The sequence below is a fragment of the Copadichromis virginalis genome, linkage group LG6 (genome assembly GCF_057382275.1).
Source record: "Copadichromis virginalis isolate Kocher_CV1m ecotype Utaka linkage group LG6, C_Virginalis_male_GT1.1, whole genome shotgun sequence".
NCBI classification, from domain to species: Eukaryota; Metazoa; Chordata; class Actinopteri; order Cichliformes; family Cichlidae; genus Copadichromis; species Copadichromis virginalis.
The window spans coordinates 13,713,479-13,739,103 of record NC_140623.1 but is presented as its reverse complement, the minus strand read 5'-3'; the positions used below and the strand labels follow the sequence as shown (position 1 = coordinate 13,739,103).

The window sequence follows — 25,625 nt, the reverse complement described above, 5'->3', positions numbered from 1 at the left end:
ACAAACTCATTTACTCAACTAAATGGTTTGTAAAGTAAAACACTGCATACAATATAACTCAAAAGGCTACTTTAAAGAAAACAAACAATACTATACAAAATGAAAACCCTCCATTTGGTTACACCCAGTGATCCAATCATTGACCTCATGACCCTATATAAACAGGAAGTAGTGGGCGGCCCTTCCCATACACCCGTCTCACATACAGGACCTGAATGCACAACATGCACAACATGGTAAGTATAACCAAAGCAACATAAAGAAACATAATTTACTAGACATGTGCCTGTAAACAGAAGAAAATTCAGATGATCTGATGGTTAGTAGTAGTGATGGGCAGATGAAGCCCCATGAAGCACTGAAGCTTTTCATCCAATTGGTTCACCCCAACGCGAAGCTTCATGAAGCTTCATTTGCTCTAGCAGGACACCTACTGGACGTAAAAATAATAGCTGGCATGAATTTGAAGAGTGTGGCATTTTGCACACAGCCTGTAAATGTCAACAACAAAAGGAGTGTGTAAAACATGTATATTGTAGTGATGGCAGTATACTGTGTATATTTATAGTGGCAGTATGGGAAATGATTATTTGGAAATGCTTGAAATGGAAATGATCATTTACTGTGAGGTGAGGTGTGGTTGGGGTGTGGACAGTAGTTGTGCTTTTGTAACGTTGAGGTATGGACAGCTACACACTGAGGCTTTGAGCCTCAGTCCTGCCTGTTCACATTTTATTCTGTAAAAACTAAATTTTCACTGCTTTTACGTCCTTTTTAGTGGGGAGAACATAGCTGGGATTTAATGATTTAACAAATCTTTTGAATCCTTTGTCCTCCACAATGCTAAATGGCTGGGAGTCCTCAATCACCATGCTGACCAGGTCTTCATCTATTTGAGATTGTTCTCCTGAGGAAAGACAATAAAGACAAAGCACAAATATAAATATCACACACGTAACTTATAACAGTTGTATAATATTGTTATATCATTTAGTAACATTACTGCATGCTATATTATCATTGCATTTGATGGCTCACCTGGTCTTGCTCCACAATCGGTGTTCCTCTTATTCTCATGCAAAGCTCTGTAGTGCCTAAGCATGGATGAGGTGTTGTTGTTATATCCCAGCTCCCTGGCACATAGCAAACACTTCACCTTGTACAAAAGTCAAGACAGCTCAACATAAATTGTATTGCACCATCAGTATCATGACAATACATCTTCTGTAGAAATTTACATACCTTGTTGGGAGGAATAAAATCAAAATGTTCCCACACAGGGGAGGACATCCTCCTCTTCTTAGCTGGCTCCATTCTCTCCTGACTTTCTCTCCTCACTCTCATAAACCTCCAAACGGTCTCCAAACTCTCTCTAACCGCAACTCTCCATCAAACACCCACATTTTGAATGAAGTCTGAGGGGTTTATATCGCTGTCATATCTCGCGGCAAAGTTCGAACCACTTCATGAACCAGTCACGTGGTACAGCCGGGCAGCGAGGCTTCGGACGTCATCATTTTCAGCTCCTCCCATAAATGAAGCAAGCCTCGATACGCGCTTCGCGGAAACGCCCCCTCCATTACTCGACACACGCTCCGAAGCCTCGATACAGAACGTCCCATCACTAGTTAGTAGTGTTTGCTTTAAAACACATGCATGGATGTAAAGAATGTAACTACTGCTACCACAAACAAAACCCGGGATATTGTGTGTTAAGAGAAGTTACACCAGCACTGTCTAAATTAAAGCATTATGGCTGACTGTAAAATAACAGAACACAGAATAACAATATACGCAAGTGACAAATGGCAAATGAATTCTGTCCTAGCCACTTTGTCACAGGTATGACGCACCTCCCTCATGTTTTAGTCAAGGCTATTACATATCTTAAATTTCAAACGGGTGCTAATGATGTGATTATGATGGAACCCTAAAGCCCTGGGTTGAGAGCTAGATAAAAAAAAAGGCAGCAGATCTTCTGGAGGTTTGTAAGGCTGTTTCACAGCTCGTCCAAGAGGCTTCTTCAGCTCTAAAAAGCAATATGGAGAGTCCCAGGTATTTAACCCCTAGTGGACGTTGTCCCCTTTGGAGGTGAACCAGGTCGTTGAGCCACTATTGATCATGTTAGTCATAACATGAGCTAAGGTGTGGAAAAAAAAGACATGGGCCATTACCATCACTAGTGGTTAAGGGCGAACCTACTGTGAGACCTTGTCCCCAAGCCATCATGAGACTTATTGAGGTCACCTGACACAAGGTGTGAGTGGGGGTGAAGCATCTGGGAAGACTGCATCATCGGGGGCTGATAGCTGGTGTCATAAATTACCACCTGTATTCAACGCTGGTTGTTCACAGTGGACATAGATCAGGGGTGTCAAACATAAGGCCCGATCCAGCCCACTGGATAGCTCTGGAAAATGTGAAGGACAGCATAAATTTTGGATTTTTAACTCTACTTTTTTTTAATGTTTTACAGTTTTTCCTACAGGTAAAGACTCTCCCATGGCCATTCATACTGCACCAAAGTAATCAAGTAACAGATAAACAGTTAAATTCAGAAATTTAAATGACAGAAAAGGTCTCGTTGTACAATAATTTTTGCTTGTTTTTTGTCAGTTAACAAAGACTTTCTCTTTTATAACTAAATGAATTGAGTGCATTGAGCTACCAGAGCTTTTTCTCTAGTTTTACACATTTATTTTATACAGCTGACAGATTTATTTCATTCACTGCAGCAGCATTTCTTTGTTGTGTAGAAAGACTGATGTGCATTCTTGAAATTGCTCTTCTTTATTTTTAATCTCACTGATTTAATGTATATTTAAAATTCTTTACACTGACAGAAAATAGACTACCACTGGTCCGGCTAACTTAAGTGGGCTGTATGTGGCATCCTCAAAAGTATCCTTTGTCCTTTAGGTGCGTTTGTACTGCGGAGTCCTCTCCTGTTGACGAGGCTATTCTATGTTGAACCTTGTGTTTATAGAGCAGGTGTTTCATCTACATAGAGGTCCGAGCACTCCTCACTGCCCTGCACAGCAAACACTATGTTGTTTAGCTTGTGTTTTACCCTCGGGACAAACCAGTTTGTATCTGGTTGTGATGTCATTTTTGGAGAAAATACTTCATTCATTCAGGGCTTCTTCAGTCCTCAAAACAAAAAGAGGATTTCTCATCACCCACTGGAACTCAAAGTAGCTGTGATCAGGACCTCTACACCATGGGAGAAGAACATTATCTCTAAGGGAGGACAAAAAGAAGAGGAGTACACACATGTTGGCCTAAATCAAATCAGCAAAGATGCACAGGAAAAAATGTCAGAAACCAAAATGAATACCAAATGGAACAACTGTCGTCCTTTATGTAGCAAGTTTGTCAGAGAAACTACAGTTGCCTTTTTTTAAGCTCTCAAGACTACTATGACCTGGATGACTGAAACTATGGTAAATGATAACCTTTACTCCACTGAAGATTAGGAAGTTTACCACCTAAACAGAATTTAATGCTGTCGAGTCACAAGACTACAACTTTTTCCTGATCCCTGGGGTGTAACCGTATCAGTAATACAATATCGTTAAAACTGAGTTTTTCCTTCCTACTGTCACCATGTGCTTGCTCAAAGGGGCTCATCTGATTGTGGAGGTTTTCTCTGTATTATTGTAGGGTGTTTACCTTAAAATCTCAAAAAGCACTTTGAGATAAATAATTGAACTAAATTCTCACAGGATGTTAAAAGTAAAAAACAACTCACAATCCACATTCAATCAAAACGGACATCAAACTCATAACTTGCTGGAGAGACTGGTCCAAATGTGGAGTGAAGCCTTGAAACCAGACTATGCAAATAAATGATGGCACCCAAAATGTAAGCAGCAGCGTCTGACTATTCACACTCTGTCCACAGACCTGCTGCTGCTTCTCATAATGTTAAATTCATTATGCTTTTATTATATAGCACTAGGTTGTAAAACAAGACGCAAGATAATGTTGGAATAAATAATTCATCCAGAAGAAAAAAGCTTTTATTCATGGTGAAACGCGCAGGATGATTTCAGCCTGAGGAAATGAACTACTGTGAAGTCTGGTGGTACAGTGGCAGATTGTGGCTCTTGGTATTCTTTGGGCTCACCTCACTAAAAGTCATCCATACTTAAAAGACAGATGTGTTCAATGTAACCCTTTCAGTCTTGGTTCGTACACACGCAACAATAGAGGGGGATGTTTCCTGTCAAGAACCTGGCACTGTACCACCATCATGGAAGATGTTGAAATCCCTTAAGTTCCCCTTTATGAATCAAAAAGCGAGGAGGGTTCTCGATCAAACACTGATACAGCCTCCCTTACATATGCGCCTTTAAACATCCTCGCTGGGAGGAGCTACGGTGAGAGAAAGAGATGAGAGGGAGGGAAACAGGAAGACATGCTGGTTTAATGAAAAGCACCCGGCTCAGCAGGGATTTCAAACCTTTATGTTGAGAGGCCAAACAGCTTCAAAAGTCTTGTTCTAATAAGACATTAATCCTGCACTGTTTACTTTCCCCCTTTGCAGGTAGCCTTTCACTTTCCAACAACTATTCTGGCTCTGTATTGGCCAGCATTGGCCTTGCTGAATGCAATCAGCCTTATCAGCAAACAAGAACACACTCACTGGTGCCAGTTGCCAAGATAATTATCTGTGCCAAATCAATATTGCACCATATGATGATATAACACGATCACATCAAAGTCATATCAAAAACAAAACAGCATTTTGTATGAAACTTCAAAAATACTTAATGCTCCATAGTGTCTGTAGAAAAAGTAAACACCCAAACTGTCCCCATTTAATTTCCTTAGTTACTGACACTCTTTACTTTCAGATTAACATACTGCGGCTTTACATTATGCTGAGCACTTGCCATCAAGTTGAGTAAATTGCCTTTTGTTGTATAAAACTGGCAGGTCTGTGTCACTTTTCACTTCAACACTGGGTGTCAGCCTCATGCAAAGCACCAGTATTCCTGCAGGGACTGTATCTCACAACATGCTACCTTAACAGACAGTCAGACAGGTTGGAAGACATACCGCTGGGCCTGCATGCCTATCTCTGACTTGACATGCTGACAGCTGCCTAACATTTAATATCCCCCTTCTTGTTTTTTGGAACTCTGTATCTATCTCACGGCATGTCTCTACCTGCGCTCTCCACCTACCGAGAACTCAAGAGGATTCCTGTGATGTGATTTGCCGTTTTGGGCAGGGTGCTGTGTTCCCAGTGTAAAATCTGATTGGCTTTCTGTTGACCCCGCAGGTTTGAGGGGGAGCGGGCTTCCACTGTTACCACAAACAGAAAGTGAGAGGCAGACTTAATGATATAAGAAACTTTGACAAGGACTACTCAAAGAAGGGAGGAAAAGTAAGGAAAGAAAAAAGCAGAATGAAAGAGAGATATTAAAAAGAGAAGAGAGAGAAGACTCCCAGAGTGAGACGGGGGACCCAGTAAACAGGTAGGCGTTGCATACTGTAGCTGCTGCAAGGCAAACTGGACTGTCTGCTTGTGTTTCTAGCTGGCTGCTTTCTGGAAGTAAGCTGATAATCAGGCTGATCCTTCATTTGTGTTTCTTCTAAAACTCTTATGCACAGAAACATGTGCAAGCATGTGCGTGTTTGCATATGTGCTGGTATGTAATCCGTATCTTCCCCCCAACTTGCTGTTCAGACATGAATAATCGCTCCATCGCCTGGTGGCTGAGACAGATTGGCCTGCCCCAGTACACCAAGATACTTGAAAATGAATATTATGGTCTGGAGGTATGAACAGTAAATATTCAAAATGCATATTTTTTCTTTTTTTTTCTTGTACCCTAATCATTGCCTTTTTTTAAATGATGTTCCCCGGCCTGACTTTGTTTGTTTGTTTACTTGTTTACAGGGTTTGCTGAATGTGACGGACGGAGAGTTGAAGGATGCAGGGATAGAAGATGCAACACACAGAGAAACCATCCTCAACCAGCTTTCAAAACAGAGAGAGCGAATGGACCCACACTACGGTGACATGCATTCGCTAGATGCATTTGCACGTACACACAAGGGCTGGGAAGTTTGGAGATTATGTATAAATATGCTGATTAAATATTGAAACGTACTGGACGACAGCATATAAAGTGGAGCATTATCACATCACAGATTACAGTTTTGTCAGGCTTTCTTTTGGTAAATCATGTATTTCAATAGTTTATCCCACTCCACTTATATCCTGGAAGATTTTGGTTCATACTGACATGACAAAAGTAAATGTGGTCATGGATGTGCAGCCAATAAACATGCAGCACATCCATGACCACATTTCCCGTTTCATCACATCCTACAACATGCTCTATTGGATGCATCCATGCTTGCATCCATGTCTTTTTATGCCAAATTCTGACCTTGCATCCAAGCAAAAATCAAGACTCATCAGACCAGGCAATGTTTTTTCTAATCTCCTACTATCCAATTTTGGTGAATTCAAGCGCACTGTAGGCCTCAGTTTCCTGTTCCTAGCTAAATAGAGTAGCACCCTGTGTGGTCTTGTGCTCTGAAGGGATTTAAGGTTTGACATGTGTGGTCAGAGATGCTCTTCTGAGTACCTCGCCTCTAATGTCTGGTTATTTGAGTTACTGCTGCCTTCCTATCAGCTCAAAGCTGTTTGGCCATTCGCTCGTGACCTCTGACATCAACAAGTCGTTTTCACCCAGAGAACTGCCACTTGTAAATTCTTGAGATAATTGTGTGGAAAAATCCCAGGAAATCAGCAGTTTCTGAAATAATCAGACCACCCTGTCTAGGAGGCAGCGACCACGCCGTGCTATATATGCATCAACATGTGTACCTAACAAAGTGGCCAGTGAGTGTATGTCTCTGTTACGAAAGAACACAGACAGAAAGATAACATCTTATCTTGGGTTGATTCATCCTTAACTTTCACAGAGCAGAATCTGTTAGAATAATTAACGCAGTGCGTGACGAGTCGGTTTATGAAGTCAAATGTTATCTTTTTAGGGTTTTTTCTGGCTCTTGGTGCTTAGTATAAATGAAAGTAGGTGAAGATCTCTGAACGAATGATGAACTCACAACTTATTTAATATCTGGCACAGTGCATGCTTGGAAATAAACAAATATGCTGAACAGTTCTGTGGATGAAAACACAAAAACTAACAGACTTTAATCACCAATTAATTTAAATTAACATTGACTATGTTTTTTTTAAATTCCAGCTTCAATTCTAACGGACAGTCAAGGCAGCGGTACGGATCTTGTCTTCTTCAACTCTTCTTTAACTCTGTTTTCCAGCATGTCAACCTGTGCCATTAAAAATGTCCTTCTGTCCTCTGAGGTGGGCAAGTCATAAAGCGCAGAGTGAGCCGAAAATATTCGCTGGGATCGTCCATGGATCTGGTGAGCTCGCAAAGTTTGCACTGCAAGCTGTGAACATCACAAAACAGCTGAAGTCCTAACGCAATGCAGACAGCTGCTCCAGAGGCAACACTAACTGGGGATTTGCCTTTGCGTGCAGGAGAGGCCGAAGGATCTGTTTCGTCAGAGTGTTCTGCCCCGCCTCCAGCGCGCTGACAAGAAACATCGCCTGTCGGCCTCCTGCTCGCAGCTCCGCCCCCTGGACGAGGACAACATCAGTAACAACACCTGTCAGGACAGCAAACACAGGTAAAGTGACCCCCGCCTCCACCTTCTGGCTAATGATTACATTTGACCTCACAAAGTCTAACTCAGAGTTTGTAAGGCGGGGCAAACAATCAGTTATCCATAAATGGGCCTGAAAAGACATTACGAATGAAAAGCCTTTATGAATATTAAATGACAGGATGTTACGCTGCACTGAGTCCCACCTCCCACTGACGAAGGTCAAGAACTCAGTGACAAAGTGAAAGTACGCGTCTGCAAGTGTTCAATCCTTACAGTCCAAACAATTACAAAGAAGAAGATTTAGCTCCAGACTATCTCCAGCAACAAAATCCAGTTCATTCAAATTACAAAAAGCATGTATTTTCACTCTATTCCTGGTAAGTGGCAACCTTGACCAAGTCATGTCCTTCCTAAACCCATTGTTCCAGTTTGTTTGAATCATCCAGAGACCTTATGAAGAAGATCTCCATAAAAGAATCAGTTAACTGTTATTTTCTCTCAAAACAGGCAGCGATGGAGTTTTTCAGCAGATCTGAGATGGATAAACAATAGTTTAGCATCCTATGTCTGAGGGCAGCTGTAGATGTGGATATTTGAACATTTGAGCATGTAAAACCAAACCCACCTGCACGGCTAAATACAGCTTCAAGTGTGTGTGAAAAGATAGTTTTATAATGTGTGAAGTGACCGTTTACATATTAGCATATCACCTCCTTTCTATAGGTCTGCTCATCACCTCACCTGTAATCAGTTTTACTGATCCAAAGGCTATTTATATCCAATATATAACATCCAGTCATGCACTTACTTTTTAAATTTTGAGATGCCTGTGTGTAAGGTTTCTGTTGCTCCTCCTCAGTGGATGTGACAGGTCAGGAGCAATTTATCTTTCTATTATCAACATCTGTTAAAGTATAAAGAGGCATAAAACAAACAGCATTTGTTGTGCTGAAGAAAGACTTAGTAAAATCTGTTGATGAGGAAAGCATGTGCAGGAGTGCTACAATAGCAGGGTGATCGGTTTCCAATAAACTGAATGTGGGGCAAACACTGTGTCTGTGTGGGACAAAGTGGGACATGTCAACAATGCTGAGAGACAGACAGGTACATAGACAAGGTATGCTACTCTATCTATCCATAGACTAGCATACCTTGTTTTGAGCAATATCTGACTGTTTTAACCATTTTCATCCAAGAATGAACACATATACTACGTTTACGTTATTTTTTTCCCATCATATTCAACAAAAAAACTTTTTGGTGACTTGTAGCGTTCCCTGATGGTACTAGACAGGATAAGCTTCTTCTGACTAGAAAAGTGCATGACCTGCAAAAACAAGTCAAAATGTGGGACAATGCTTCATGATGTTCCTAGGACTAGGGACAAACATGTTGTCCACTCCCACATAAAGAGGCAAATCTAGTTACTCCACGTAACACTGATTACTAAATACTGCTTAGATTATTCATATAAAATATAAACTCAGTAATCATGCCAGATTGTAAAAGGTACCAGCTACTCAGCAGTATATAAAGTAAATAAAACAAACAGCAGCTGCAACATTGTGAACTGCTCTGTTCTTTATACTAACTATGTTTAGGCCATATTTGGATGCTATTGCTTTTCTATGCAGGGACTTTTACTTGTGCAAATATTATAGACTGTAGTGCAGTAATGTGTATGTTTTGGTAAATCGTCTTAACACTTCTTTCACCCCAATTCCAAATTATTGCTTAGGTCATTTTTCATGCAATACTATTAGCAAATTTCCATTTGTTTCTTCTTCTTCTTCTTCTAACAATAATAATAATAATAATAATGATAATAACAATAATATCTATTTTCTACTTTAATTTTTTTTAAATTTCTATTCATGGTAACCCCCCAGCCTTCAACTGCTTCTTTTGTTTTTAAATCCTATGCTCGCCCTTGACCGTGTTTTGCCCAATACCGACCTTCAGTTTGTGTGATAAAATAAAATGTTGGCCAAGTTGACATCTAAACCAGCTCCACATGTAGGATATACCCCCATACAGCTCCCCACCTTCCTGTCGTCCCAGGTGCTGCTGTGTCAGCTCACCTTGCGTCGGTATCCGAGGAATGCCAGACAGATAGCGGCGTTTCAGCACCGGGGCCAGGGGCGGGGAGGAGGAGAGCTGAGGGCAACTTGTGGGAACTCGTACTGAGCACGACTCAGGCAGGAGGGAGAAGAGAGGAGGGGGGAGCTGGGAGGGACCGCAGCACAGACGGACACAACGTTAAACTTCCCAGCTGTTGTTTGTTGGTGTGAACTCGGACCGCAAACAGTAAAACATGTCCGCGGAGAGTGAGCTGTGAGTCGGGCTGACAGGTAGGACGGACCGCTGACCGCCGTCAGTGCCGTTTTTTTTAAACAACGAACAACTTTAACTAACGCGAGATGTTGGAGGTTAAGACGGGTGTTTTCTCAACAGTTAATTTACCTTTTATTGCGGATTGTGCAAGGCTTTCTGGACATTTTCTGAACATGCAGTACTCAGAACTCAGCACACGAAGTGGTAAAGCTAGAACCAAAAAGTCGAGAGTGGTTACTTTTGGGTTGTTGTTACCTGTACCTCTGCCAGCGAACTAACGACCTGTTGCACAATTTTAAGGCACTGGCAAGTTTAGACGCTGTCGAAGAATGTTCAGGTTGACAACAAGAGCTGTTAGAGGATATAATGGCAGCTGTCTCCTCTGGTGTGCCAAATTTCCAGAGAACTTTAATAAAATTGTATCAAACATAGAAATATGTGGTGTCAGGTTACATTTCTCAATAGCTGGCTGTCCAGCGCGTTGTACAGGTGTTTCTGCCCAGACCAACGCCCCTCAGACCGGATGTTGAACTAAGAACCACACAGAAAATCTTACAACTGTGATTTATTCGGATGTCCTTCAATTTTAGTTTTTTACCCCCCGGTTTTATTTATATAGCGCCAAATCGCAATAGCAGTCATCTCAAAGCACTTTATATTGTGAGGTAAGGACCTTGCAATAACAAAGAGAAAACCCCAGCAAGTAAACGACCCCCTATGAACAAGCACTTGGCGACAGTGGAAAGGAAAAACTCCCTTATAACAGGAAGAAACCTCCTTCACTCTGTTCAAAATGTCCATTATTATTATTATTGTTGCTGTTGTTGTTTTTATTATCAACATGGGACACCCCTCAACATAACTCGTATATTACACTAAACCTGCTACCTGTACGAAGGCTGTGATGGTGTTACGGTTCTGATGCTTCCCTGACCTGAATCCATTTGAAAGCCTCTGGGATGTCATGTATCGGTGACTCCACCGAATAGACCCACACACCGAGGTTGTTGTGGGTTTGCACAGCCAATACACACTACCGTGACACATTACGACAATACAGGGAGTGCAGAATTATTAGGCAAGTTGTATTTTTGAGGAATAATTTTATTATTGAACAACAAGCATGTTCTCAATGAACCCAAAAAACTCATTAATATCAAAGCTGAATGTTTTTGGAAGTAGTTTTTAGTTTGTTTTTAGTTTTAGCTATTTTAGGGGGATATCTGTGTGTGCAGGTGACTATTACTGTGCATAATTATTAGGCAACTTAACAAAAAACAAATATATACCCATTTCAATTATTTATTTTTACCAGTGAAACCAATATAACATCTCCACATTCACAAATATACATTTCTGACATTCAAAAACAAAACAAAAACAAATCAGCGACCAATATAGCCACCTTTCTTTGCAAGGACACTCGAAAGCCTGCCATCCATGGATTCTGTCAGTGTTTTGATCTGTTCACCATCAACATTGCGTGCAGCAGCAACCACAGCCTCCCACACACTGTTCAGAGAGGTGTACTGTTTTCCCTCCTTGTAAATCTCACATTTGATGATGGACCACAGGTTCTCAATGGGGTTCAGATCAGGTGAACAAGGTGGCCATGTCATTAGTTTTTCTTCTTTTATACCCTTTCTTGCCAGCCACGCTGTGGAGTACTTGGACGCGTGTGATGGAGCATTGTCCTGCATGAAAATCATGTTTTTCTTGAAGGATGCGGACTTCTTCCTGTACCACTGCTTGAAGAAGGTGTCTTCCAGAAACTGGCAGTAGGACTGGGAGTTGAACTTGACTCCATCCTCAACCCGAAAAGGCCCCACAAGCTCATCTTTGATGATACCAGCCCAAACCAGTACTCCACCTCCACCTTGCTGGCGTCTGAGTCGGACTGGAGCTCTCTGCCCTTTACCAATCCAGCCACAGGCCCATCCATCTGGCCCATCAAGACTCACTCTCATTTCATCAGTCCATAAAACCTTAGAAAAACCAGTCTTGAGATATTTCTTGGCCCAGTCTTGACGTTTCAGCTTGTGTGTCTTGTTCAGTGGTGGTCGTCTTTCAGCCTTTCTTACCTTGGCCATGTCTCTGAGTATTGCACACCTTGTGCTTTTGGGCACTCCAGTGATGTTGCAGCTCTGAAATATGGCCAAACTGGTGGCAAGTGGCATCTTGGCAGCTGCACGCTTGACTTTTCTCAGTTCATGGGCAGTTATTTTGCGCCTTGGTTTTTCCACACGCTTCTTGCGACCCTGTTGACTATTTTGAATGAAACGCTTGATTGTTCGATGATCACGCTTCAGAAGCTTTGCAATTTTGAGACTGCTGCATCCCTCTGCAAGATATCTCACTATTTTTGACTTTTCTGAACCTGTCAAGTCCTTCTTTTGACCCATTTTGCCAAAAGAAAGGACGTTGCCTAATAATTATGCACACCTGATATAGGGTGTTGATGTCATTAGACCACACCCCTTCTCATTACAGAGATGCACATCACCTAATATGCTTAATTGGTAGTAGGCTTTCGAGCCTATACAGCTTGGAGTAAGACAACATGCATGAAGAGGATGATGTGGACAAAATACTCATTTGCCTAATAATTCTGCACTCCCTGTAGTGTGTCAGCCTGTGGTTTCAGTTTTTATCTCAGATTTTTGGTTTGATTGTGGTTCCAACCTTCAAGGGGTTAATGATTAATCGTCCCAACTGACCACTGTGACATCATTTTGTTCTCTTTGAATTACTCAGTGTATGTCAGTAAAGATTTTCAGTTTGAGTATTTCCTTCATCAAACGCTGATGTGTGATTTACAGTAGAGAACAGAATGCTTTTATTGTCACCATCCAGATGTGCAATGAGATACAGAGCGTCTCCTCCTCAGTGCAAACATGTGGGAGATTTAAGTGTTTCCTTTCATTTTTTTTTAAAGTGTACTTATCCACTGCCACAGGGTTTAGACACAGACTGAAACTACCTCTTAGCACAATTAAAGGCTATTTCTCTGGCCTGTGTTTTGGATTGAGCTTCATACCCAGTTAATTAATTGTTTTTAGATCTTTGCAGCTTCTCAGTTTGGGGGATTTGCTGTTTTGCTTTGTGTTATGTGGAAGTTGGATTTTTGGCTTTAGGAAAGTGTGATTACTATTATTATTATTTTGCCATTTTGTAAAATTTATAGATCAAATGACAGGTGGATTAGTTAATAAGAAGAAAACTCCTGAGTGGAATATTTAAAAGGCATACAGGATGAAGATTTCTGATGTTACAAAATTGTTCAGGGAGCAAGTTTTCAAGGGCTGCTGTCAGTCTGGTGGACGCCTGCTCTTGAATTCAGTGAGGACAAACATGGAAGAGAAAGCTGCTGTCAGGCTTCATTGCTAGTGAAAGCAGGTAGGATGAGCGGCACTGAGGACTCTGAGGTCATGGAGGTCATATGAGTTTTTTTTCTGGAAGGTTGGTGGACTTTTTTTTAACAACCGTTGAATAACTCTCGTGTTAAAGACTTAGTTGTCATTTAAAAATATGCATATTCTAGTTTTTTAGATTATATGTCTGAAAAGAACATTTTTGGTGATTTGGGGATATAAAATTATGACTTGTTTGCAAAGGTTTTTGCAAAGGTATAGATCTGAAAATAAAGACTCAGTTTGATGAGGTTAATTTAACAGTAAACTGAACAAACAATTAAAAGACACAAAACAGGACTCATCAGAACAATTGCACTCGTATGATTTGAGGATCCTAAATTTGTTTTTGTAATCAGAATATACTTCTCTGCATAAACCAAAGAAAACCATAAAAAATGTGGCGGGTTTTGTTTAGATGTTGATAGTGGTGATGTCCAGGCTCAAATCACCTTCCATCACTGTTTGTGCACAAGCAATCCCTAAACAGATCATTTGTTCCAGTGACACAGATGGACCTTTTATGGAATAGTTAATATAATCTGTGGGAGGTATCTTTTTCCAGCCCTGTTATAAGTTGTCTGACCTCTTCATCTGCAAGCCTTGTGTATACAGAGGCAGGAAGGTGGAAGCTTGGGGAGGAAGGAAGGAAGAAAATGAAGGCAGGCTGTTAAAAGTTGTTCAGATTTTCTGGTGTTAATCGCACACCCAGACCTTGGACCTTCCATCCTCGTGCTGCTTTTGTTCAGAGGAAAAACATGGCACCATCATCTGTGGCTCTCTGGGGTTCAGACGAGTAACTCCGAATCACTTCTTGTTTTTCAGCAAGAGGAGAAGTGTCGCTGCATACTTCAGCCAGCTGAAGGTAAGAGCTTAAGCAAATGGCCTTTCTGGCTGTTTTCTTTTTCATTCTATAAATTTCCCTTTAAATCCTCGTTCATGCAGAATATGAGCACGAAATCAGCAGTGTATCTCTGGCCTCTGCGGGGGCTGCTGTGTTTTGTGCTGTAGGTGTTTGGAGGTCGAAAAGAGATGGACTCACTGAAGAAGGAGCTGGAAGAAGAGCTGAAGCTTAGCACTGACGACCCAAGGAGCCACGCGTGGTACCACGGACCGCTGAACCGAGAGGTGCACATCAGATCTACACGTTTAAGCAACAGATTTACTTCCCCTCTGGAAATATGGTTATTTGCTGTACTGTGAAAAGTTAGACTTTCATGTTTGTACAAAATAAATATCAAGTTACACCTAGTAGCTCGTTATTGTGTGTCAGCCTAGCATGAAGACTGTAAACAGACAGTGCAGAAATAGACGCAAAAAACCAACTTCCTGCAGTTGTGACTTCATCTGGGGTTGTCAGGCATTCAGTGAAACCTCAAGGAAGTTGTTTCTTGTTCTCGCAGTTTTTGGATTTTGCAGATCAAACAAGCAAACAGGATATAATGAGTGTAGCTGCTACTGTTATTACATTTGGATAAAGGTAGCATTGACGTTTTCTTCAGTATACAGACTTATTGCCAGTTTTCATTCAAGTGCCACTTCCTGTTTAAAAACAGGTGAATAAGTAAATGAAGGCTAAGTTTAACAGCATAGCTCACCATAAATATCCTTTACAGTAATCATACATCATTCTTGAACATCTAAAACACTTATCTTTAGCTGACTGGCAACTCATTGTATCTATCACACAGACATGAGAGTGTGTGTGGTAATTGTCTGGCTGTCAAAGCTAACCTGCTGACTCTTCTCCAGGCTGCCGAGTCTCTGCTGGAGAGGGATGGGGACTTTCTGGTCCGAGAATCGAGCTCCTCCGCGGGCGACTATGTTTTGACCTGCTTTTGGAAGAACAGCCCCATGCACTTTAAAGTCATACGAGTGGTCCTCCGACCAAAAAAGGTGTGTCTGTGCTACGTGTGCTCATGCTAACCTGACAACAATCCATGTCTCAAACAACACACACAGCACATACCATATGTCTGGCCGTAGATCAATAGAAAAAACAAATATAAATAAAAATAATTCATAAAAATATTAATGCTGCTAAAGAAGTTTGAGATCTTGTGTGATGTTTGTATATATATACACATATAAATTGTAATTATTATTATTATTTTTTAATCAATACCAACTTAAAAGTAACAGTAATGATTCTGGGTCACCACAGCTGCAAGCTACACTAGCCATTTTTTGTTGTTGTTAACAATACGTCTTTACTGCCTTTGCTTGACACGTTGTGTGTAAGTTTGTGTGTGTGACTGCGCCTCCATCTGTGTGACAGGGCTACTCTCGGGAGCTGTTCCAGTTTGAGGAGGATCGCTTTGACAGCGTTCCCGCTCTCGTTCGTTTCCACGTGGGCGGGCGCCGGCCCATCTCCCAGGGTTCGGGCGCTGTCATCTTTCACCCAATCACACGGACCCTTCCTCTGCGTGTCATCACCGAGCGACAGGCCACGTCCAAAAGCAGCTGTAATAAAGTTGCAGGTGGAAAAAAACAGACCGAGCACGGCAAAAGACGCAGCCTCAGCTCCACACATGCCGACACACTGGAAGTTGCCAATCCGCTGCTGAGGTGCGAGAATGTAATTGGTGTGGTGCACATTCATACACAGAACTGAGATTTAAAGCAAAGTTACTGAGCGTTGTTTGATGTGTGGCAGAAGTGGAAGTCATCCTGCTAACTTGGAGAACGTGGGACGGAGGCCTTCACTTCAGACTGCACAGTCTGACAGCAACCTACGAACTGGTACAGTATTGCAAACATGCAGCGTATTTGCAGAACAGCAACATTAATGTCAGCTGCTTGATGTACCACTCGTGCTGCCAAACCAGTTCTGACCCCCTCAGAAAAAAGGAATATGTTTAAATTCTTTTTTGGAATTTAAACATTTGATATGTTTTTGTTTTTCTGTGTTGGATTGTGATAAGGGTTTCAAAGATCATTATACACATACAGTGGAGGGGAAATGATTATTTAATCCCCTGCTGAAGCTGTAAGTGTGCTCGCTTCCAAAGAAATGAACAGTCTCTCGTATTTATGGTAGTTTTATGGAGAGAGGGGGATTTTATCCACAAATCCAGAAAGAACACATTATATAAAAGTTATGAATTGATTTGATGAATTTACGTTAAGTGAAATAAGTATTTGATCCCCGACATGACTTAGTATTTGGTGGCAAGCTCAAAGGTAAGAGGTTCCATGTAGTTGGTCACCATACATTTGGACACACCTCAGGAGGGATCTTGACCCCCTCCTCTGTACAGAAACACTCTAAATCCTTTAGGCCAACTCGAAGCTTCAGCCCCTCCATCACTCCATGGCCTTAATGTGCTTCTTCTTTAGCCACTTCTTTGTTGCCTTGGATATGTTTTGGGTCACTGTCATGCTTGGAGACTCATCCACGCTCCATCTTCAGTGCTCTGTCACCTTCTTCATACAGGTGTTCCACAGAACCTTCAGTCTGAGGACACTAGCCCTGCCCAAATCTCCCCAGTGTTTCGGACAGGCAGCGAGCCCCTTCTGAGCCCACAGCCACGACACGCACGACCTTCCCATCCAGGTAACGTGGAGAGCCACGCGCATGGAGAACTTCTTTATCTAACAAACAAAGCTCATGCTTCCCTCTCTCTGATGCAGGTGGTGGTGCAACTTTAAGAGGTTCAGATGGGCAGCTACACCCCAGAGCTCCTCCTAAGCCTCTCAGGGTTTCTACTGTTTTCTCCAATACTGTACCTCCCCCACCCAGAGACCAGGATGAAGACCCTTCTTCTTTCTACAATGAGCTGGTCATCCGGGTAAAAGAAAAAAATTTCACAGCTGATGTCATCTTTCTGTTGTAACTGTTTATGTTTGCAGAAATGAGGAAGGCCTTTCAAGCTACAACTAAATCCTCCGTGGAGACTTAAGCCCTCCTCTTGTTCTGTTTAGGTGCCACAGAGCCGGCGGAAAGGTCATGTGGATCAGCTGCGTGCGGAAGAAAAGTGGCAGAGCCGTGCCCGCCTCACAGAGACTTCCTTTGGCTTTTTGGAGGCTGAGAAAAGAAAAGCCTCCTCACAGCTGCTGTTTGACAAACAGTTCCAGAAAAAGGCAGAGAAGGAAGTGGAGGACTGGTGCTTTGAACGACCACATGTTTGTATACATAATAATTACCTTCCAGTTTGTAGTTTTCACATTTCCCATTGGTTCTGAGGCTTCTGGAACTATTAAGTTCTTATCTGTACATAAATCTATTTTATGCTCCCCTGGGAGGCTGTTGATTTCCAATTATTTGATTATGATTTATGAAAAGAGTACTCTTTAAATTGTTGGAGTTGTGTAATCCATCACAGTGCTATCAAATCTGCTTTACCTTAGATATAGTTGCATACGTCTACAGGCACAGCAGCTCCAACTTCCACATCAGTGTTTGGTCAGCTACACAGAGCTGACAGTGTCAGAAACTGTATCTATACCAGTCTTGCCAGTTAAAAGTAATAGGGAACTCCAGGCCTCGAGGGCCGGTGTCCTGCAGGTTTTAGATCGCACCCTGGGTCAACACGCCTGAATCAAATGATTAGTTCATTACCAGGCCTCTGGAGAACTTGAAGACATGTTGAGGGGGAAATTTAGCCATTTGAATCAGCTGTGTTGGATCAAGGACACATCTAAAACCTGCAGGACACCGGCCCTTGAGGCCTGGAGATCCCCACCCCAGACGTAAGAGGAAGTTTTCCATTGTTCCTAAGATCATGTCAACATTGACCTTGACTGTTATTAAAGGTGACACTTTTTTTGCACTATTGCATGCATATTTCCTGTTGTTTCTCTACTGCAGTTTTAATTACTGACTTACTACCTTTTTGCCACCAGGTGTCAGAATCATATTGTATTTGCCAGTTTGTAAAGCCTGACTCTGCCGTCTTAACTTCATATTCACAATAAATTCAATCCATGCACATTAGTGTGCAGTTATATAGAACTGCACACTAATGTGCATGATGTGTATCATGTGTGTATATGATATTCTTCTGCCTTCATTACAGATGGAGTCACAGTCGTGTTTTCAGTTGGATCAGTTTAAGTCGCTGCTCCTACCTGAGAATAACCGACCTCTGGAGAACAGCGTCCTGGTGACGCTGAAAGAGCTCTTTACCCGATCAGACCCTAAAACCATGGCTTTGCACATGCTCAGCATTGACTGCCAGGTGTCCCTGGTTTTTACTCTTTTCTCATTTAAAACTTTAGCTGTGTTGAATTTAACAGTAGTTTCTAATCTTGAGTAGTTTGATAAACACTTTATGTACACATGAGCTGTTGAAATTCTTGGATCAGGAATCTGACTGGCCATTTATCGCTCATTGTGCAGGTTGCACGCATCATCGGGGTGACCGATGAGCAGAAGAGGCTAATGGGAGTTGGCTCAGGGCTGGAGCTTGTCACTCTGCCACATGGACACCAGTTAAGACAGGATTTATTAGAGAGGTACACGCAGCCTGCACACTATTTTAAAAATCAATCCAATGTTACACTTTGTCAGTCATCCTTGGAGGTGTTGGTTTATCTCGTGGCTGTACACAGAAACTGTAAAAGGATCAGTTTTTATTTGTTTGTTTCTTTGTTTGGGGTTTTTTGCACATCTTTTTTTTTTTTAATTCTCTGGGTACCACAAAATTCGTTTCACCTCAACTGTATTTGCTTTGACTCTGGTTGGGTGAAAGCCAGCGTTCAGAAATGAAAAATGTCCCTTACCAGTTACTGCATTCAATCTTCTGTCCACTCAGACGCCTCTAATCCACTCAATGTGAATTTTTTAGGCATCATCTAATAGCACTGGGAGTCGCAGTGGATATCCTGGGCTGCACAGGGAGGGTGGAACAGAGAGCATCTGTTTTACACAAAGTAATCTTATTGGCTCAGGCCCTGAAAGAGCACACCCACAACTTGTACTCTTTCTCAGCTGTGATGAAGGCTCTGGAGATGCCTCAGGTGGAGTATTTATGACAGAGGACTGTGATTGCTGGATGTAAAATTATTCAAAGTAAAATGCGGTTCAAGTTTTCTTGCATATATTGAATATTTGTTTACATACAAATGTGCAGATAACGCGACTGGAGGCGACATGGAAAGAGCTGAGGAGGGAGTACACAGAGAGCGCAGTTTTATTTGAGAAGAATCTCAAACCGTTCATGAAGTCGCTGAATGAGGGAGATGGTGAGTGGCTGTGTTTACATCGTCTATGCAAGTTACTTTTGTTCAGCGCGGTTAGAAATATTTGTTTCTTGTGGTTTGATCAGGCGTTACAAAGATACAGTACTGTGCAAAAGTCTCGAGCACCCTTCATTTCTTTAGATTTGGCTTGTAAAATGGGGAAATAGGTGCAGCAATTTATTGAAACCTGTGCAAACATGCACGGAAATACAGTATGTAAGGCAAAAACAGAATTTGTACATTTCTAATGAGCGTATTCTTCAACCTGGCCTAGACTCTCTTAGGCAGGTTTTCTTGTAACTTCTTTAAGTAGTCTTCAGGAACAGTTCTCCAGGCTTCTTGAAGAACAATCAAAGCTCTTCTTTGGAAGCTTTTTGGTCCCTCTTTTCTTCTCTCTGTCATGATTTTGCTGCAGTATCCCTTCTCCTTATACTAGCAGTTGGCAGTGATTTTCAGTCTACCTCTAGTGTAATTTGGCACACCTCAGCCCTTTCTCCTCATTTCCCTTGCGTAAGAATGGCTTCTTGACAGCTAACTTATTTCTGATGAGGCTTCAGCAAACAGTAAATGGATCAATTCATCACTCAGGTCCTGTCTCAGTCCTCTGCTGTATTTTTTCTGTTTCTTAAGGACATGAATATCAGACTGTTTATCTGCTGTAGACAGTTTTTTTATGCCTCCCACTTCTTCTTTTGTCCTCCACTTGCATAGTTTTCCTTCTTTCCTTCCTCCTTTCTTTTTTAAGGAGAGACTGCAGAAAATGCTGAGATATGGCAAGTTTACAGCTAACAGCTCTTTGGGAAAAAACTTGCTGGTGCAAAAATACTACTCTGTGCCTGTCAAACTGTTATCTTTGGCATTTTTCATAGATTCGGCTAAAGAAATATGAACAATTATCTACTTTTCCCCCACAAGCTGTACAAAGTGCCTAAAGATACAATTTTAAAGTGCATCTTTGCTAAGTTGTCTGTTACATGCAGATACAACACTGATTCATCACATGAGTTAGGTGATGAATCTTAACATTGACAAACAAACAAAAACTCCCATTCATCTGAAAGTGGTCAGGTACAAGGCCTGGACCGAAAATGAGTGAAAAAGCTACCAACGCCCGAAACTTTGAAAGAGCATCAGAAAAACCTGGAGAACGATTAATGATGTCTGGCTCCTTAGAGGCAAAATATAAAGAAATGAGTGGTGGCTCAAGACTTTTGCACAGCACTGTAAATTCACAACAAGGATTTCTGTGTAATATTCAAATTCATTTAAGGTCCAGTTATGCTTGTTATGCTCCTCATATATAACTCTAAGGAGGTTCTGCTTGGTGAGGTCCAGCTAATCTCTCAGAGAGAGAAAGAGACTGGAGCTGAGGGCTTTTCTCTGCCTGAACCAGCATGGGATTTTCCCCCCATTTAAAGCTTTTCTAATTTAGTAATAATATTTTTTTTTAATTATTCAAAGAAAGTATAATATGTCCTCTTGAATGTATAGGTTTATTAATAACAAGACTTTCTCATTATTGTTGCTAAGCATGTATAGGTTAGAAAAAGAAATGAAATAACTTCATGCAGCTGGATAATGAAGACCTGTCTAGAAGCCCTGCAGCATCATTCATTCTCTTCTCTGGACAGTCTTAAGTTTGAAAGCCTACCAAGAAAATGAACTTTATGTAACTCTGCTCAGTACTGTGCACATTTGGTTAAACTTTAATATAATTGGAAATAGTTTATCTGGATTTCAGGAGCAGGACCACGCCTCCATACACTTCCTGTTCTCTGTCTATGACCCTGTGTGAAAGCTGTGCATTCTCATTTTCAGGCCCCACTCACTCTCCCTCCCTTTCTCAATGCAGCCACTCCTCATTACTACATGAGGATCTGCCCGGCCTTCCCTAAACCGCAGCCTCAATTCATGGTCAAGCCGTCTGCCATCATCTACTGGACAAGCTGTCAAACCTAAATGACAATGTGGTCCCAACTAGTGAAATTACATATAGAGCACAATCAAATCAACAATCACAATCAAGACCAATACTAATATTTGGCGATTTGATGTATTTTGGCAAACACACAAAACATAACTTTCACTAAAATTTGACATATGTAATCATTTATCAGTCCTTTCTTAGATAATGTGACAATGCAGTTTTTCCTTTATTGTCGCAACAATTTGTGAATTAGTCATTTACAATCTGCACAGTTCTCCTTGCATCAGCTGGCTGTTTGTGGTGTCCCAAAAACATCAAGTTGCAGAATGCCGTCTCACAGACAAACTATGCAACATCAACATGAATAGCATGGTCAATCGCTTTCCTTTTTTTTTCCCCTTTACTAAATTTTCAGTTGCCAGCTAATACAAATATTGGCAAATATCTAATATTGGCTGATACATCAGTCAGGCTTTAATTATATATGTTAAGCTCTTATGAATATGCAGTTGATGTAGTATTCCCTGAAATGTGTAAGCAAACACTGATGTGTAAAATCTTTGCATTACCCCTGTGAGATTAATGGGTGCAGTGCTTTTGTTTGCAGGCTCTGTGGTCCAGGGCCCCATAGCCTTGCCACATCTGGTTCCACTGCTGATGCTAATGGAGGGTGAGGACCCAGTAGAGGACAGTGAAAGAGGCTGTCAGCTACTCTATGATGTCCTCCAATCTGCTCGCAGCGCTGCGTTGCATGCCCATGATTATCAGGAGCACGCACACGCTCTGCTCTCAGGTATGCACGTTCATCCACACAATACAGTACAACATTATCATTAGTGTTATTAAGGAAACAAAAATGTCAGTGCACGTGAGTCCAAATGAGGGGGGAAATAATATTCAGTAAAACGTTTAAGGCAAATACAGCTTGTGTAAAGATGCTGGGAGGCAGCTGTGTTACTGAGCTGAAATTCAAGTCGAGAAAATGTTGAAGCCAAAACTGGCAACCTGGTGATATGGTGAGCAGAATATTCACTGTGCATCAATTTCCTTCAGCTTTATTAAGTAAGTCGAGAGAGTGTTTTGTGAAATATGGAAATGAAGTGGATTGCTCCCACAGGCTACAGATAATTGGTTCATCTGAGTAGCTTTTGCACCGAGCCCATTGTAATATAAAATAAACACTGGCTGAGACAGGAAGTGGAAAAGTAAAAAGCGTTATGCTCAAAAACTGTGTACATTGTGAAACTTGTATCTTGGTGGTATCTGATCTGACTAAGTGTCCAACGCACTGTTCCAACAGGAGGCTGGGAGCCGATCCCCGAACTGCTCGAGGCTTTCCGCACAGAGTTCGCCCTGCGGCTGTTCTGGGGTCAGCTGGGCGCAAGAGCAGAGAGGAAGGAGCGATATGAGAAGTTTGATAAGGTTCTTTGTGTCCTCTCAAAAAAACTGGAATCTAAAGACAACCCGAACCTTTAACCTGAGCCTCAGCCCTCCGTTTCTCTGAGCAGAGAGCGAAATCGGCACTTTCTTCACTTGAGGAAAACGAGAAAAGGTTTCAGCCGAGCCTCTGCGTGCTGTGGAGGTAAAGGAAGAGACATTTCTACTGGGAGATAAAATAGAGAAAAAAATGTTTTGTTTTTTTCTTCCTGTACTTGCTGAGAAAAGACTGTATGTCGAGCTCGTCAAACAACAGCTTAACAACTTTCTTTTTCTTTTATTTTTTTTTTTAAACAGGAATGTGTGCACACACCTTTATTGTGAAATAGGCCTGCGCCAGATTTCAAAATTGCTTTTCCAAAAACTGGAATGTGTTTACAAAATGTACATTTCTGATCCTTTTTTTAAAAAAATCATTGTTTAAAGAAGCCTGACTGGATACTCTATTTTTCACTTCAGTGTTTCGAAGCATAAATAAAAGTTTTCCTTTGTCATTTGTTTCTTATGAGTAACACTGCAATAAAACGAGACAAATGTTTTTCCTTTTTTATGATACAAGTAAATACAAACATTTTCTTTTAAAAAATGACAATGATTCCTTTTGAATGTTGAGAAAACATTTACTGGTGCGGGTCAGAGTGCTGGAGAAGACGTGCGTAAACCTTATGTGGCTCATCTTTAAACGTTTCAGATTTGATCTTAGAAATATTTGATAGCTGTTGGGAGGGATTCCAGTGAGGAGGTGAATCATAAAACTCATTTCCTTTCCACTGATGCCGTGATTCTTCATAATATCGGCATTTCAAGTTTAAAGAAAAAAAGAAAAGGAAAGAGTTTTGCTTTTTAAAGGACCTCATTTTAGACAATCTGACCAGGCAAACATTCAGGAAACATGCAGTTTAAACAATTTGAGAATATGAGAAACAGAAAGCAAACAGCTGACCATGAGAGCTGTAACCCTTCCAGCGTGAGTCCGACCACCGCCAAAAACTGCCTGTAGACCACATTTGTATTAACAGATATGATAAAGCCAGTGAAGCTGCACCCTCAAACACAAGCAATTCACAGGGATCAAAAATTAATAAACTCTGCATTTTTTTTTTTTCACAACTTTGATCTTTCATTGCCAGCACTTTTCCTTTCGCTTCGGACAAACCTTTAATTCACAAAAAGCACCGCAAAGCAAGTTCCCTTCCAACCCTCTGTCACAGAGAAACTACAATGTCTGGTGTGAAGACAAAGGATAGGTTCACATGGTTTAAAAAGTCTGTCTTCACAGTACTCAGATCCTGCATAAGCCCCCTTTCAGCCACCTTCCTTTATTCTGACAGCTTCATGGACACTTCTGTAAACGTCACTATGTTAGAATGTGTAACATCACTTTTTACGCGACACGAGCCTGAACGCATGCCACGGGTTAACCGAGGAGCGTGCGCCGAATTAGACCGCGCACAGGCTCTTTGTGAGTTGCTTGACTCACCAGAAAATGCCCCAGACAGCAACAACCATTGTGCTTTCGTTATCTGGCCAAGTCAGTTATTAATTTCCAATAAGATTAAGACAGACCTCTGCAGTTTCCCCATTCCCAATCTAGAAGAGAAATCTCGCTCGCTGTCAGGGCCTGCGTGTGACGGGCAAGCTACAGGTCTCTGAGAGGCACCGTGCAGACAGAGACGCTGTGCTCTGCATGACAATTGCTGCGAGATCTAAATGTTCAAAAGTATAGTTACACTTCCATAGCGTGACTGTCTCCATCATTGTCGCGGCATGTCTGAATCAGGTCAGGAGGAGTCAGCAACAAAGTGAAAGTGTTTGAATAACCGGTTGGTGAAGCCATGGAGAAAAATGACTAATCTTCACATGGAGCCCGAGTTCTGTTCCAAACAGACCATAAACACACGTAAACCTATCCTTTCCTCTCACCGTCTACTGGGAGGGTCATTGTGCACTCCCTACTGAGTAGTGGTTTTCAGTTAAAATAATTAAACATCACATTTCTAAATAATAATAATAACAATAATAATAAAAAACCCTCACATTATCCTCTCACATGAAGGAATTGGGTAAATAGTTGGTGTTAAAACAAGAAAAGGTTCAGCAGGTTAATTCAAATCATTAGTGGGAAAGTCAAGTGGATGGATACAAACATTGCCATAAACATATCAAAGTATGTTACAGGAGTGGTCACTTCACACGTGACAAAATGTTCAGGCATACATTCAAAAGTTTTGGGGTTTTTTGTTTTAAAAGAGCTGAGATCTATAAAAGTCAAAGTTTCGTCCGTCTGCGTTTAGAGGCAACGTCTGCCACGGCGAGCAGAGATGGAGTGTATGATATTGCGATCAGCCTCGATAACAAGCTTTATAATCACTCACTTTCATCTCTCCATACACATCACTAGCTGAGATAAAAGATGTAGAGAGCAGCTCCAATTATCTGGAATGACTTTGTGTTCACCTTTGGCTGTTAACTTCCATCACAAGCTCTGTGATGGAAGTTAGGATGCGAGTTTGACATAGGATGAAGGTATATAGCCCTCGTCTCCACTGGCTCTAAGGACTCTCATCCATCCGTCGCCTTTATCCTCTTCCATTATGCTCAATAGCTCTCCCTCTTTAATGGAAACGGTGCCCTCGCTGTTGCCTGCACATAAACACCCAAGTAAGAGATGT

At 41.5% G+C, this 25,625-nt stretch overlaps 2 protein-coding genes and 2 long non-coding RNA genes across 6 annotated transcripts in view; 1 reads left to right on the top strand and 3 right to left on the bottom strand.

Annotated features, from left to right (window-relative positions):
• Window positions 1-827: 827 nt before the first annotated feature.
• Window positions 828-1,636, bottom strand: LOC146707421 (uncharacterized). Its single transcript, XR_014921067.1, has 2 exons — window positions 1,039-1,636; window positions 828-907 (listed from the first exon to the last, which is right to left on the bottom strand). It is a non-coding gene; the product is annotated as an uncharacterized LOC146707421 (long non-coding RNA).
• A 3,631-nt stretch (window positions 1,637-5,267) lies between these two features.
• On the top strand, window positions 5,268-23,447 carry sh2d3a (SH2 domain containing 3A). The gene is made up of 20 exons (XM_085458760.1): window positions 5,268-5,486; window positions 5,699-5,790; window positions 5,912-6,029; window positions 7,236-7,265; window positions 7,355-7,416; window positions 7,535-7,683; window positions 14,232-14,271; window positions 14,418-14,534; window positions 15,159-15,302; window positions 15,685-15,974; window positions 16,063-16,148; window positions 16,843-16,962; window positions 17,040-17,197; window positions 17,331-17,531; window positions 18,425-18,586; window positions 18,748-18,863; window positions 19,196-19,367; window positions 19,481-19,592; window positions 22,124-22,309; window positions 22,817-23,447. Exons 2-20 carry the CDS (start codon window positions 5,701-5,703, stop codon window positions 22,990-22,992), a joined length of 2,529 nt encoding a protein of 842 aa, XP_085314886.1. The 5' UTR covers window positions 5,268-5,486; window positions 5,699-5,700; the 3' UTR covers window positions 22,993-23,447.
• LOC146707420 (uncharacterized) lies at window positions 7,071-10,318 on the bottom strand. 2 transcript variants are annotated; one of them, XR_014920832.1, is made up of 3 exons: window positions 9,744-10,318; window positions 8,471-8,566; window positions 7,071-7,662 (listed from the first exon to the last, which is right to left on the bottom strand). It is a non-coding gene; the product is annotated as an uncharacterized LOC146707420 (long non-coding RNA). The 2 variants fall into 2 exon arrangements; XR_014920831.1 differs by lacking the exon at window positions 8,471-8,566.
• The window catches only part of LOC146707418 (cdc42-interacting protein 4 homolog), a 20,909-nt gene continuing 18,459 nt past the window's right edge, over window positions 23,176-25,625 (bottom strand). For both annotated transcript variants that reach the window (XM_085458761.1, XM_085458763.1), the window contains one exon: window positions 23,176-25,596. In XM_085458761.1, the coding sequence (XP_085314887.1) occupies window positions 25,451-25,596 (146 nt within the window). In that variant the 3' untranslated portion in view covers window positions 23,176-25,450. The remainder of the gene's footprint in view (window positions 25,597-25,625) is intronic.

What these genes read in the sequence shown, in the direction of transcription:
- sh2d3a (XM_085458760.1), top strand. Translation starts at nt 5,701, where the DNA reads ATGAATAATCGCTCCATCGCCTGGTGGCTGAGACAGATTGGCCTGCCC. An exon ending in AACGGACAGTCAAGGCAGCG is followed by an intron (nt 7,266 to 7,354) that starts GTACGGATCTTG and finishes CTGTCCTCTGAG; the next exon opens with GTGGGCAAGTCATAAAGCGC. An exon ending in TGGTCCTCCGACCAAAAAAG is followed by an intron (nt 15,303 to 15,684) that starts GTGTGTCTGTGC and finishes TCTGTGTGACAG; the next exon opens with GGCTACTCTCGGGAGCTGTT.